Source organism: Cavia porcellus, unplaced genomic scaffold (assembly GCF_034190915.1).
Source record: "Cavia porcellus strain 051 isolate PalLab524CR breed Dunkin Hartley unplaced genomic scaffold, mCavPor4.1 scaffold_19, whole genome shotgun sequence".
Taxonomy (NCBI): Eukaryota; Metazoa; Chordata; class Mammalia; order Rodentia; family Caviidae; genus Cavia; species Cavia porcellus.
In genome coordinates this window covers 6,831,190-6,846,269 of record NW_026947502.1, presented here as the reverse complement: position 1 = coordinate 6,846,269, position 15,080 = coordinate 6,831,190, and the positions used below count along the sequence as shown (strand labels likewise).

Here is a 15,080-nt window from a genome sequence, read left to right as displayed (position 1 = left end):
TGGGTTCAATCCCCAGTATCGCACCAAAAAAAAAAAAAAAAAAAAAGGAGTTGGGGGGGTGACTGTGTTTCTACTTGAGGTGAGAGACCCATTCTCCGTAGTCAGGACACAGCGTGTTTATTTTTTATTTAGGAGCTCCCTATGTAGTAGCCCAGGCTGGTTTCGAATTCGTGCTGATGGTCCTGCCTCGGCCTCGGAGGGCTGGGATCACAGGCTTGCGGCCCCGCGCCTGGCTAGGGCGGGCCCTGTGGACCCCACATGGTGATCTCCGCTCCCTCTGGGTCCTGCTAGGGTAAATCTTGCCACTGCGGCCCGTCGTGCGCCGCCTTTCTGTCTGAATGGACACTGCCCAGTGTGGGCGGTGCCTCAGCAGAGCCCCACAATCGGGGCGTGGTCTCCAGTAGACACGCCCGTGAAAGGGCGTGATCACGCGAGACCGTGTTCGGATAGGCGGGACTTAACTTTTGATCCGGCCCCCTAGGGGCGTGGTCTCCCCCGCGCGCCTGTTCCCGGAAATGTCGCCGAGTGTCGCCTAGCCCCGCCCTCCTGCCCGGGAGAGGCGTTGCCATTGCTGCCGCTGCCTCTGTCGCTTTGGTCATGCCGGTAAGTGGTCCGGCGTCCGGATGGGGTGGGGTGGCGCACGCCGCGATCCTGGCCTGTACTGCCGATTGATCTGATACTGACCGCGAGAGTACGATTGTTCCTCTGTTCACGCCTCGCATCCGCGCTCCGGCCTCTGCGACCCTCCAGAAAGACGGAGCCGAAAGGCTCCACTCGAAAGTGGGCTGCAGATGCGAGGTGCAAGGCCTCCACGAGTGCACGCCCCGGCCGCCCCTGAATGTACTGTGTGGGAAATAGACACGTCTGTCCCCCCCCAGCGGCCGGAGAGCTGGAACAGGGACGCCTGGCCCGGGCCTTCCACGTGGACGTCCCTGCCTGGCCAGCAGGATTGGGGGGGGGGCGCGAGTGGAGCCACAGGTGCGTGGACCTGACTGCTGCTTCTGGGGTCCGTGTTTTTCCTCACTTCCCCTGCCACCCCGGCCTTCTTCCAGCCCCGCGCCGCGGCAGGGTTTCGAGGCTGTACTTTGCACTTTTCCATCTGGACACTTTTATCCTGAAGCCCTGAGACCCGGGGCGCTTCAGGGACCAGGCCATGGTGGCGGGTGAAGGAGATGAGAGTTTGGAGAGGCATGAGTAAGCAGGCAGGACTTAGCTTGTTTTGCCACTATCTAATCCAGCCACATTCGTGGGTGCCACACTCAGTCTCGTGTTTCCCAGATAAGAGATTGAGGCCTTAGATAGAGTTTAAAAAGAAGAAAAGCACAGGAATGTATTAGGAATAATCATCTGGAACTGGATAGGATAGGATAAGCCCCTTACTTCCTCTCCCAGCCTGGTGACCAGACAAAACCAGTCCTACTGGCTTGAGAGAAGAGAACCCTCTGATCCCACTGGGGGTGCTGGCGTGGGTCAGAGTGGTTAGCAGTCTCCTCCCAGGTGCTTGCTTGGTGTGAGCCCTGAGCCAGGTGGGTACCCAGAGGTACCTGCTCATGCACAGTGGCCTAGCAGCCTGTCTTTTGGGAGCTGACAGGTGAGCCTAAGGCTCCCTAGACAGAGCTTGAAACTCATCTTGCGTCGTGTCCTTTGGGTATTGCCAGGTGCCTTGAGACAAATCCTTGGGTAACACAAAATGTAGACCAAGAAGCCGATGGAATTGTCTCTCCCAGTTGATCAAGTCCACCCTTGGCAGGGGGAGAGGCAATCACGACTCAGTGACTCCTGTTGTGGAGGCCACCGCATTGTTGTTGGGGATAGCAGTGAGGGAGAGGCCAGCGTGAGGGTCCCTGTATTCTGTGTCCCTCACTTCTGGGCTTCCGGGCAGTGATCAGGACCAGGAGGGAACTTGGCATCAAATCAAAGCTGCACAGTGGAAGGGAAGTGGGTGTCAGTCTAATGACTGTGTGGAAGCAGGATGGGGGAGAGCAAGCTACCTGGGAAGGGTCCCAGAGAAGCATCCCCGAGCAGCAAGGGCTGGGAGTCCCAGATCCTCTGGAAACCTGTCTCCTCTGGGCCAGCTGCGTGAGCACAAGCACACTGTTGCCTTCCTTCCCTCTCCTTTGACTTCCTGATGTATATCATAGGGATAAAACCTGGCCTCACAGGACCACTGTTAGGCCGGTGCTATGCACTGCAGCCACTCACACAGCCAGGCCCCAGGAAATGGAATCTCCGCGGTAGACCTAGGACAAATGGGACATAACTGTAGGTAAACATTTGTTTTTTTTGGAATTATAAGTTTTTCTTCAATTTTATTTTTTGCTTTTTTTGAGGCAGGGTTTCACTATATGTTTCAGGCCGGCCTTGAATTCACTTTGTAGCCCAGGCTGGCTGCAAATTCATAGCAATCCTCCTGCCTCAGCCTCCTGAGTGCTGGGATTACAGGCATGTGCCACCATTCCTGTCTGATAGACAACTTTCAACTCTCTTTTTCTTTTTTTTCCTTGTACTAGGGACTGAACCTAGAGTCTTTATTTTTTTAATTATTATTATTATTTTTTTGTGAGACAGACTCTGTGTATATGGTTCAGGCTGTCCTTGAACTCATTGTGTAGCCCAGGCTGGCCTCAGACTTGCAATGATACTCCTGCCTCTGCCTCCCAAGTGCTGGAATTTCAGGCATGTGTCACCATACCTGGCTAAACCCAGGGTTTTGAGCATGCTAAGAAATGGCTGTACCACAGTGCTACATCTGCAGCCTTTTTTAAAAAAAACCACTTATTTTTAAGGGCTGGAGATGTCACTCAATGAGAGTGCTTGCTAGCATGTGTGAAGCCCTGTTCAAGGCCACCTTGGGCTACATAGCAAGTTCAAGGCTATCCTGGACTGCATAGCGAGATCCTGTCTTAAAAAGGGGGGTTAATAAGAGAAATATTATCTGCTTTATGGAAGTTGTTATGATGATTAAACAACATACATATAAGCACTAAAATATTAGTAAATATTTCAGTCGGGCACCAGAGTTTGCAAAGATGGAGTCATTTCTTCCCTAGACTGGATCCCCTCCTTTCCAGTTCTGAGGTTCTAGGGAAAGAGTATCATGTTTCCTTTAAATCCCCTTTGAAGGCCTCCTTTTAAGAGTGACAAAGCAGGAGCCCCAGGCAGCTGGGACTGCCCAAGTCCAGTCTCAGGCAGTGGGACAGGTCTTGAGGGTCAGCGCTGCAGAATGGACTTCCGTCCTTAAGCAGGCTTCCTGCCCTTCTCCCCCCTCGAATTCAGTTTTGCAGCTAAGGTGGAGGAGGTGAACCCTGAATTGTCATGTTTGCTGCCAGAAGTCACCTCTGACCGTGGCAGCCTTTGTCCCTGGCAGAGTAGAGGAGACCTGGTCATCTCAGACCTCTGTGGATTTTTGGCCCTGGGCAGCAGCACAAAGAATCAGGATCGTGGTGGGGTGGGGTGGCGGGGGACTTGGCCCTTCCAGACCAACACAACTTTCCAGGACCGGGATGCCTGGGTCACTTCCTGACTTCAGCCCCCACTTCCTATGGAGGAGTGTGAACCCCTTTCCGCCTCAAATTAAATAAAACGAGCAGCTCCCTTTGCAGGCCCAAGAGACGCACGAGTTTAATGCTTACACTGCGCTTGCAAACCCTTCAAAGCCTGGGCTTGGTACACAGGTTCCAGCACCGCTGATTCCTCTACTGCTTGTTGCAGAATTGAAGCAACCTTCCCGAAAGGGCAGTGGCAGCCACCTCTGCCTTCACAAACTCCACAGCCTCTGTTTCAGCTGCCCACCTCTGGTGTTCGGTGGAGAAATAAAGCCACAAGCTTGTCTGCATTGCAGCAATATATGTATAGATAAATTTCTCAGCACTGGGGATCGAACCAAGGGCCTCCACACTGAGCTGCATTTCCAGCTCTTATTTTCGTTTTGAGATAGGGTCTCATCAAGTCACTGAGTTGTCCCGGCTGGGCTCAAACTGTCTTGGCTTCCCAGGATGCTGGGATTAGAGGCGGGCACCCCTGAGCAGGCCTGCCAGGCCTCTCTGTAAATCCAGGTCCCTGACCTGGATGTCACATTCAAGTCCAGACTCTGTTTCAGGAGCTCTGGGGCGGCACCTGACAGCCTGCATTCTGGGAACCACACATATTTCTGTGGTGTTGGGGATCAAACCCAGGGTCTTCTCAGTCAGCCACACTCCCGTTTTTTGAGGCACAGTAAAGGTAACTAAATTGTGCAGGCTGAGTTTGAGTTTGTTGATTGTTCAGGCTGGCTTTGAATTCGTGGAAATCCTCTTTCTGCGTGCTGGGATTACAGATACACCACCACAACTGTCTCCCCCACCTTTTTTCTTTTTATTTCTTGTGAACTATACCCCAGACCTCACGGGCCCTCCATTCTTTCAGAAGCACGAGTTCTCCGTGGACATGACCTGTGAGGGCTGTGCGGACGCCGTGGCCCGCGTCCTCAACAAGCTGGGAGGTGAGTGAGCTGGGGCGGCCCTCAAGTCGTGCACCCCCTTTCCCCCTAGTTAGGGCCACGCCCAGTGCAGGCTAGCGGGGTACCTGCCCTTGTGTCAGGTGCTCGGCTTACCTGTGCATATGTAATCCACCGTTGACCCCACAGGAGGACCGGGGCACAGTCATGATCATCTCCACCCCACCCTCATCCCCGCAAAACCCAAGTCCATTTCCTTTTTTTTTTTTCTTTTTTTTCCATTTCCTTTTTAAATTTTGAGACAGGGTCTTACAAAGTCATTATATGGCCTATGCTGGGCTCCAAATTGTGCTCCTTCTGCCTCAGCCTCCGGAGTCCTGGGATGACGGGTGCATCACACCCAGCAGACCGGCTTTGAGAAGGCTGCCCTGCGAGGTGATCTCCTAGCAGCCTTGAGCAGAGCTTTCCTGGTGGCGCGGAGCAGGGACTTGTGGAGGCTTTGGCCCTGCGGGAGGGCATGGACCTGGAGAGAGGCTGACGCTGTCTTGCCCCAACTGGCTTTTTTCCTCAGGCCTGGGAAGGGGACTTCAGCCCACATCCGCCTCTCTGTGCTGCGGCTCCTTCACAAGCCACATTGTGTCCTCTGGAGTGCAGGGGCTGGCCCCTGAGGACAGGTGCGCAGACATCCCCTTCCCCCTCGAGGGCTTGGGGACACCTGCCCTGGAGCTGGGAGTCCAGGGACAGTTTTGGTTTTTGTTTCAGCAGCACTGGGGGTTGAGCCCAGGGCCTTGGCACTGAGCTGTGTCCCAGCGCTCTATTTTTTGTGTGTTCGTTTGTTTATTTTTGGTACCGGGTATTGAACTTATTACCTCGTGCTTCCCAGGTTGGCACTTACACCACTGAGCTAAGTCCCTGGCCCTTTTATTTTTTATTTTTAAGTCGTGGTCTTGCCAAGTTGCCCGGGCTGGGCTCAAGTTTGTTTTCCTGCCTGGCCCTGATGGGAAAGTTTTGTCCATCCCTGGCCTCAAGGAAAGAGGGCAGGGTGACTGCAAGCAATGATTTAGCAGCCTGGACGCTCTGTTGCTGGAAGTGGGAGGGTCTCAGCCTCTGCTCCCCATACCCCGTTTCCTCTTCCTGCAGGAGTTGAGTTCAACATTGACCTGCCTAGCAAGAAGGTCAGCATTGACTCCGAGCACAGCGTGGACACCCTGCTGGCGACCCTGAACAAGACGGGCAAGACCGTGTCCTATGTGGGCCCCAAGTAGCCCCAGCACAGGCTGCAGTGCACAGCCAGGTGCGGCACCCACCTTTCCATGGTGACACGGCCAAGTATCTCTTAACCGAAAGGCAGGCCACCAGCGCTGTTTCCAATTTGGGGTTTTGTTCAGGGTTTAGGAAACTTGCGCAAGTTTCATTTAGCTGAGCATCCCAAGTAGGAAAATCCAAAATCAGAAGGTTTTGTGGTTGTTGCCAAGCTGGATACAAACTCATGATACTCCTGCCTTGCCCTCAGCCGGAATTACAGGCAAGCGGCAGAGGCAGGAGGATGCTGGCAGTCCACCCTGCGCAGGGTGGATGGGGCCTGGGAGAGCTGCAGAGCTGTCGGAGCAGAGGCTCATTCCTGCTTGAATTGGGCGTTTGGGACGAGAGTGCCAACACCGCCCTGGATACCTAGTCACCACACGCCTGAGTCGGGGGTGCCAGATTTCTTCTCCTGCTCCTGTCACCCCTGGACACAACCCAAGTGAGGCTGAGGCAGGACAGGCAGTGGCAGATCTGGGCTTGTAAGGCGGTATGCACATGGGGGACTGTTGGGGCAGACTTCTGGATTGGAAAGCCATACTTCCTACTAAGGATTGAATCCAGGGCCTTGCAAGTCCCAGGCAAGAATTCTGCCTCTGAGCTGCATCACCAGGCCTTGTTCTTCTGTTTAAAGAAAGGGTCTCACGGCTGGGCGTGGTGGTGCAGGCCTGGAATCCTAGCTATCTGGCTGGAGTAAAGCCTGGCCAACTAAGAATTGGAGCAGCTTAGGGGCACAGCACTTACCTGGCGTACTCAAGGTGCGCGTGTGTGCCCACACACACACACACACACACACACCCCAGTCACCAGACATTACCCGTTACTCCACACACTCAAATGCCATCCACCTGTGATGTGTTTTCATTTTGTTCTGTTTTTGGAGACAGAGCCTTGCTGTGTGGTTCAGGCTGGCCTTAAATTCACTATGCAACCTAGGGTGGCCTCAAACTTGCAAGGATCCTCCTTCCTCAGCCTCCTAAGTGCTGGAAGTAAAACATCTGTTTTAAGAGGTGCCCTGCTGATGGCTTTGGAGTCAGGTTTGGAAGCCGCAGAGACTCCAATAACTTCTCCAACTTATTGGTCATGAAGTCACCTTGGTGGGCTGGCTGTGGAGAGATTCTTGGCTCATGATTCTGTTACACCTGTGGGTCATAAACTGCAGCGGGAGGGGTTACAGTGGGCCCGCATGTGTGGCAGCCCTGGGAGCGCCCCTAGAGGCCCCTGCAGGGATTTGCTTAGCTAGCGAGATTGCGGGGCTCTTGATCACTGTGACTGCCTGCGATGCTGCCGTGTGCACAGCAGGTGGCGCGCGTGCGCCATGTAACCTTTCTTGGTCTCTGAGCAGGCTTTCGGACAGACTGGGACCAGACCTTCGATGGAGCCCCGCCCCTTCCTAGTGCCGCTGCAATAAAGTCCAGCTGCCCTTGGAGTTGTCCTTGCGTGGTCTGGCGTGACTTGCTTGTCTTGGGTCGGAGCTTCATCTTCGGAGTCAGGCGACCTGTGGAGTCTGTCTTTGTGCTATCATCGTTAGCAAGTGACTGCCCCCATTGGGACACTTTCTCGTTAAAAGCCAGAGTACTGGGCCAGATCAGTGACCTCCTTTCTTTCTAATACTTTCTCAGCCTCCATAGTTTGCCAACTGACTTGCGTGTAAAAGCTATCCAGTGTGACAGCAGTTGTGTGATGGGGAGAGGCTGGAGTGTTGCCGCTTCACTTCTCCGTGTCCACAGGCATAAAATAGGAGAGGAGCAGCTGCTGCAGATAGCCAAACTGATTCAGTCAGGTGACTATGCAATCCCAGCCCTCCGGAGGCTGAGGCAGGAGGATCACTGAGTGAGAGGCCAGCATAGGCTGCATAGTGAGTTCAAGGCCAGCCTGAGCTACAGTGAAACCCTCTTCAAAAACCAAAGCAAATTCAGATAACTTTTTTTTTTTGCATATTTGATGAATTAAATATCTATGAAAACAGTGATTAGGATCCTAGTCAGTCTAAGGATTAGTCCTTTACAAAGCTATGCTTTTGGGTGTGTGTCAAAGCAGCCTGAATATTTTAGTTCCAGTAGCTATTTTGTTTGGGGAGGAGCGTTTTGGGAGAGGCCTAGCCTCAGGCCCCTCAAACTCCAGGCTCTTGCAGTTGTGCATCCCCACCGTCCATCAGCTTCCACCTTATGTACTCAGCGAATTACTGAAATTCTGAAAGAGGTTCTAGCTTTGTGGGTTACACCATGTTAGAAACTGAAGCGAGAATTGTTTAAAGATCTGACATCCAAGAACAGAGCCTTGTGCCATTAGGACTAGAGAAGGACAGATCCATTGGGTTCTCTACATGCCAGGCAGGTGAGTTTCCCAGGCAGTTCCTGGGAGGGAGCCCCCTGGAGGATTGCTTTTACCTGGTGCATCTGGGGCACAGCTGCCATTCACCTCCTGGGCACGCCGCCCTCTGTGGGGTGAGGGCCAGCTTTGCGCCAGTGAGGCCTGGGAACCTCAGGGCAGTTAGCTGTGCTTAGCCGCTGGACTGCATAGCCCAGGCTACCTGGCCCTCCAGGGATTCAGCCCCGTGACCTCTGTACCCACCCAGCTGGAGTCCATCACAGGGCTTGGTCTGCTGTTCCAGGCCCGCAGGGGTGGGGCTGCAGCCTGGGACCCCACCTCCTCTATCCTGCAGCCAGCTGCTCCTGGGACTTCCCAGGGCCCCCTCTGCCCAGGTGGCCTTGCAAAAGGACCCGTCTCCCCAGGTTCACCCACAAAGCCCTCTCCCTCCCCAACCCCTCCCCACCACCAGGAAGCCCTCCACAACCAGGCTGCACTTTGCCCAACCAGGACCAAGAGGACCCATTCCATTTCTGCTCTGCAAACCCAAAGGGAGCAGGCACCAGTTTGGGTGTGGATCCGGGATCGGGGTGGGCTGTGGGTGCACTCCTCTCCTGTGTCAGCCCAAAGGTGTTCCCTGAAGCTGCTGGGGATCCTGGGTTCCTGTGCTGGTGGGTCCTCCACCCACACCCTGGGCTGAAGATTGGACTCATGGCCTCGTTTTTTGTTTTTTTGTTTTTTTTTTTAACTTTTTATCGGTACCAGGGCTTATGCCTCTGAGCTAAATCCCCAGCCCCCATGGCCTTGTTCTTGAGCTACTTCCCCATTTATTTATTTGGGAGTTTTTGAGCCAGGGTTTTACAATGTAGTTTGGGCTGGCCTCAAACTTAGCATGTCCGTCATTGAACTTGTGGCAATCTTTCTGGCTCAGCCTCCCCAGTGCTGAGATTTCAGGTATGGGCCACCACTCCAGGCTTTGTTTTTATTTTGAGACCTACCTTGCTATATCATTACATTGCCCGGGCTTGCCTCAAATTTGGGATTGTCCTGCCTCAGTCTCCCAAGTGCTGGGATTATAGGCGCACCCCACCATACCAGTTTTGGTGGTTTTATTTTGTTTTGGTACCAGGAATCAAACTCAGGACCTTGCACTTGCCAAACTGGTGCTTGTGCTGCTGAGCTATATCCCTGGCCCTGTTGTGGTTTTTTTAAGCAGCATTTTTGAGGTATAATTTCATTCAAAGCACTACATTGTGTTTACAGTGTATAATATTTAAGATCTAAAGACTAGATGCACACATTTGTGCAACCAGCACCGCAATCAAGATGCAATAATGAGCTGTTGATCACCTGCAAATGTTCTCTCTGCCAAACCACAGCTGTGCGTGCCTGAAACCCAGCTGTGCAAGAGGCCAAGACACAAGGGTCGTAAGTTTGAGACCAGCCTGGGGAACTCAGTAAAACCTTGTCTTAAAAAATTAGATAAGCTAGGACCAGGAATATAGCTCAGCCGCATAAGTGCCTGCCTGGCAAGTGAAAGGTCCTAAGTTCAATTTCCAGTACCAAAGGAAAAATCAGAGAGACTGGATGGTAGCTCAGTGACAGTGCTTGCCTCGAGTGCCTGTGGCCCTGGATTGGATTTGGCCCCTAGTACAGAAGGATGGGGAGAAAAAGGTTTCCTAAGCTCCCTGGCAGTATTTCCCTCTTCTCTCCAACCCAAAAAGCCGCTTCCCACAGCCGCAGCCTTAGTTTGCCCTCACATTTGTCTAGCTTTATTTTCCCCCTGTTTCTTTCTTGCCATGCTGGAGGTGGAACCCAGGGCCTGGGGCATGCTGGAGTGCTCAACTGCTGAGCCACACCCCCGGCTTTGCGGTTCATCCATGTTGTAGACACCAGTAGGTCATTTATTTCCCCCGAGCCCTAAGTATTTCACGGTATCACTCTACCACCAGGTGCTGGTCACTTTTTACTGGTTGAACATTTGAGTTTTCCTAGGTTTTGTTTTGTTTTGTTTGATTGGTTGGTCTGGTTTGGTTTGGTTTTTGAGACAGGATCTCTCTGTAGTTCAGGCTGGTCTCAAATTGGAGGAGATCCTCCTGCCTCAGCCTCCCGAGTGCAGAAATTATAGGCGTGCACCGCCTTGCCTGGCTGATCCCAGGTTTTAAGCTGCTCCCTTGGGCACAGGGAGAGTCTCAGTAGGCTGCAGTCTGTCAAGCCGACACACTCAAACCCAAACCAAAGCTGTTTCAGTGTTGAATTCTGAGCCCCCTCAGACTGGACTCAGTTCCTCCCCCCAGCCTGGTAACTGTCACTGGGGAAGAGCTGCTGCTTCTTTGGCAAAACTCAGTTTCCTCATCCGCGACTCGGGGATCTTGATCCTATTCCCTGTGAAGCTTGTGAGACCTACGAGGTCAGCGTGTGTGTGTGTGTGTGTGTGTGTGTGTGTGTGTGTGTGTGTGTGACCCTCACTCGCAGGGACGATGCTGCAAAGCTGTTTGAGCAGAGACTCCACAGTTGCACCGTCTGAAGTCTGAGAAACTTCAGGGCTGGATCCGTTCAACCCAGGAGACCATGAAGAGTAAAAACGGAAGCCGGAGGAAAGTGGGAGGCCTACCTTGTCTGCCTCGTTCAGCCGCACCCATGATACCGTGGAGCGTCCGTCTGTCCGTCCATCCGTCCATCCGTCCATCAGAGACAGGTTTAGATTTCCCTGCAGGTGCTTAGTGTCAGTGGACAAAGAGCTCTCTGATCGGTGGCCCGGCAGGAGATAGGTCTCGGCCTGCCATGACATCACCGATATCAAACTCTGAGGCTGTGGCAGGAGGACGCCTGGTCCTTTGTGTCCTTTAGGGACTTGAGGTCCGGAACTGTTTTCAGAGATGTGGCTGGGACCCGGGCTGTGAAGCAAGCTGTGTCTTAGGTAAGCACACAGGGTTGAGCTGGGCAGGGTGTGCAGCCTGGAGTCCACTGCAGTGTTGCCTCGGTTCACAAATGTAATCCATGCCACAGTTCTGGAAAAGATGGCCATGTTCATGTTCGTGTGGGAAAGTAGGCCACAGTCCAGTTCATCATTCCAATGCGGGGTTCACAGATGAAAGCAGAACTCTGCCAAAATGCTTCTGTTTGCAAACTAAATTGCTCACGAACAAAAATACTCATGGACCAAGATACCACTCTGCTCAGGGAAGCTGAGGCAGGAGGATTCCAAGTTGTGCCAAGTCTGGGCAACCTAGGGACTCAGCAAGACCCTGGGGGTGGGGGCCTGGGGATGTAGCTCAGTGCACTGCTGATGTGCTCTCTCTGGCCTTGCGTGCCTGGAGCTGGTTCCTCTGGTCTGACCTTGACAGGTCCTGGGTGGATGAGGATCGAATAGCCCAAAGTGGAGGAGGGCGCTGCCCACAGGTAGGTTAGAGTCAGAGCTCCACATTCCTGACCTTCAGCTGAGCCACTGCAGGGCCACAGCTGCCTCTGGAGTTCTAGGCTGTTAAATGGGACAGGGCTGAACCAGTCTCACCAGTTTGCCTGTCTCTGCCCTCTCTATACCAGGGCTCAGGTACACGTGGTATGTATGTATGCATATATGTAGTACAACCATGGAATAAACCAAAGGCTACCTCCTCCTTTGTCTTTTTTTTTTTTTTTTTGAGACAGGGTCTTGTTAAACTGCTCAGCTCTCCATATCAGAATCCATTTCATGATCCTCCTGCCTCAGCCTCCGAGGGTGCAGGGATTGTCGGCATGAGCTATGGTGCCCGGCCTCTCGGCTTCTTTATCCCTTCTGATCTCTGAGAGTTGCTCAGTCATTCCTCCTCTTTCCTGCCTTCCATGGTTGTGAAGAACACGGCCAGCTGTTCTACAGGTGATTCCTTCTAATCCGGTGCAGCTCACATTTCTCCCAGGAGGAGCCCGGAGGTGGGTGGGCTGGGGAGTATGCAGAGTCCCAGTCTGCACCGTGCAGTCTCTGGGTGTTTGCTGCATGAGAGCCATGTTGGACAGGCTGCTCCGTAAGCATCACTCTGGGTTCTTCGTTCTGCCTACTACACCCGTCCGTGCCTCGTACCAAGTCACCCTGAGATGTTGTCCTGGGACGAAATCAGTAAACCTGCACCCGCCACATTGTGGACGAGGTGAGGTCTCATCTCTTTGTTGGCCAGTGATAAAGAGAGTCTTCCTCCTCCTCCTCCTGTTCCTCCTCTGCCTCTTCTTCCTCCTCTCTGTTATAACCCACATATTGTAATCCCTTTCCTCATCCGTCTCATGGCACAAGAAACTTTATATTTGTAATCCTGTCGAAACACTATTGGATCATGTGAATTAATTCCAATCTACCACGTCCAATGCAAAGAGTACAGACACTAAGACATATTCAAGTTACGGGCAGCCAAGGGGTCCCTGAGCCCAGTCCAGGTGAAGGTACATGGAACAAAGGTGTCGATCCAAGTCCTCTCCCAGAATTTATTCTTTGAAGAAGGGAGTAGCACGAGGATGTGTGACGGTGAGATTAGCAGGAATTACATGAGCAAGGTAAGCCAAGCAGAGAGCAAGCACCTCTGCAATCTGCAGGGAGAAAGATATGCAGAACGACCAATATGCATAACTCAATTTGAGTAGCATTTGAATGAATTTAGGAGGCTGTAGCTTCAGTTTCTGATATGTAAACTTGTGCCTGGGAAGTCCTAGCCTCTTATGTTGTGACTTGAACCCAGGTGACATTCCTGGAGCGATGTGGCTCTGCATCCTGTTGTGCTCAATCATTTATAGGGGGTGAGGGAACAGGAAGCTGTCCGCTGTCCACTGGCTTCAAGGATTGCATATCGGTACCTTAGCCAGCCTTATTTGTGTTGCTTGGAGCCAACTGAAGGGAGCAGAAAATGACATAGCCAGCCCTGTACCTATCAGTGCATCGAGATGAGACTCACTTTCATGCCGAAGCAATTGTTCTGCTTTCAAGGGGAGCCACCCAGGTTGTCTCCTACACTCTCCTCCTCCCCTTTATTTATTCATTTTTTGTGTGAGATCGTAAAGTGCCACCTTAACTCACGGGGCCTCAGTTTCCCCATCTGTAAAAGAAGGGTTTGTTCTAGATAGAAAGCTGGCAACTTACAACCTGCAGGCAAAATTCAGCTACCAGTAGTTTTTGTAAATTAAGTTTTATAAAACCACAGGTTTGCAGGTGTGTGTGTGTGTGTTGCTTTTTTGCAGTACAGGGGATTGAACCGAGAGCCTTCACACTTTATTGTGTTATATAGATAATTGCCACTGCTCTCCTGCTCTGAGGTGGGAGGGACGTGTGGGGAGGGGGAGAGAGAAGAGGGCGAGGAAGGGAGCCTAGCCTGCTCTTGTGCACCTTGGCTACCCCCTTCTCCTCACTACACCTTTACATAGTCCTGTGATCCACTTCAGCCCGTATCATTCCATCTTTTTTACCTAAAGTATGAACTCTGATCTAGTCAGGCGTGGTGGCTTGGAAGGTTGAGGCAGGAGGATCCCTGCAAGTTTAAGGCCAGACTGGTCTCTGTAGTAAGCTCAAAAAGCCAGCTTGAACTACGTGATACCCTATCTCAGAAAAAAAAGTATAAATACTGATTATATTTCATTTGTGGATATACTGCCTCATTAACATTACTTAGAATTAGCAATCTTCTACCTGTTGGTTCAAGAGAAGGTATGGGTCTCTCTAAAGCATGGGTGGCCACACATCCCCATGCACCTGGTCAGCATGCAAAACCTTGTATCCCAGGAATATCTCAGTTCTAGGCAAGGCAGGATGTTTAGTCGCCGTTTTTAAAGACCAAGTAAATGTCAGGCAGGTTTGAATGGGAGTACTGATCTTGGCGTTCCTTTAAAGTGGAACAGTGAGCCCAGCTCTGTCCATGGGAAATAAGGATTTTTCCAGAACGTTTGCGTTTAGATGGCTGAATAGTGTTCCATCATGTGCCTTCCCTTAGGTTCCTACTGATGAACATTTAGTTTTTTCCAGTGTTTTTTCAAAATAAATATACTGTAAATGGCCTTATTTATCTGTTCTGTAAACTGGTAAATTCCACATTCATAATTTGTTTGGAAAGTAAGATTTTCCCAAAGCCAAGGGGAGGAAGACTGTTCATCCGGGACCTTCTGGGAGTCTTTCCCTGCAGGTACCGCCCGGGCTGCAGGCAGGTTTAAAATGGGTTGGCAACCAGGGCCGTGGGCAGGACGCCCGGGGAGAGGGGCGGCTTCCTAGAGCTCATGAGGGAGAAGACTGCGGTGCCCAGCACCCAGCACCCAGCTCAGAGGGGGTTGTTTATCAAGTGGGAGTCAAGCTGGCTAGACTTGGAGGGCAGCAGGACCAAGAGACTGGGCTCATTCAGCCGTGTTCTGGAAGGAGCAGGGGAAAGAGGAAAAACAAGACCAGGCATGTACTGGGTGGCTGCTGGCTGGCCAGCCCCTTGGCACAGTGTCTGGTGCCAGCCTGCAGCGCCCACCAGCTCCTCCCCGGGCCTCCTTCCCAGGCCTGAGGGGTTCGGTCAGCTGTGAAGTTGCTTGTTGGGGCTCAGAGGAATGGATTTTTACAGAGTTTAGGATAATTCAGTACTTTTCCAGAGAGATGGTCTACTTGCGCCAGAAAACTGGCTCTCCAACCCTGCCCTGTGTCCTGTGGATTAATGCGTCCCTTGTCCACTGTGGGGGCTCGGTCAGGCTTGCCAAAACTCTAAGGCTGCTGGCAAAACACGAGGTCCCAAAGTCAAAAGCATCAGGAAAATGAAGCGCATTGTTTAACTGAGGGGACTCTGAGCCTCGAGTATACTAACGCTCTGCCTAGAATTTTCCAGAAATGAGGTAGGCCATGCACCCTTTACCAAACTTCTGGTCCCCAAAAGACCCTTCCCCACAGGACACACAATAACGTTTTCGCAGGAGTTGTTTAAGGCACAGGGAAAGGCAGAAGGCACCAGCCTGTGCTTCACCACAGGCTGCAGAACAGGGAGGCCTGTGGAGCCCGGCCGAGGACAGATGTCGGTCCCCATCACACACGGCACCCAACAGTGGGCAT

The 15,080-nt window shown here is 52.3% G+C and overlaps 1 protein-coding gene across 2 annotated transcripts; it reads left to right on the top strand.

Annotated features, from left to right (window-relative positions):
- The first annotated feature begins 454 nt into the window (after positions 1-454).
- Atox1 (antioxidant 1 copper chaperone) lies at positions 455-7,172 on the top strand. 2 transcript variants are annotated; one of them, XM_003464517.5, is made up of 4 exons: positions 472-603; positions 4,405-4,480; positions 5,576-5,729; positions 7,083-7,172. In XM_003464517.5, the coding sequence occupies exons 1-3, from the start codon at positions 598-600 to the stop codon at positions 5,698-5,700; spliced, it is 207 nt and encodes a 68-aa protein (XP_003464565.2). In that variant the 5' UTR covers positions 472-597; the 3' UTR covers positions 5,701-5,729; positions 7,083-7,172. The 2 variants fall into 2 exon arrangements, with proteins under 2 accessions (XP_063086744.1, XP_003464565.2); XM_063230674.1 differs by lacking the exons at positions 5,576-5,729; positions 7,083-7,172 and adding an exon at positions 5,007-5,569 and having other exon boundaries at positions 455-603.
- The last annotated feature ends 7,908 nt before the right edge of the window (positions 7,173-15,080 follow it).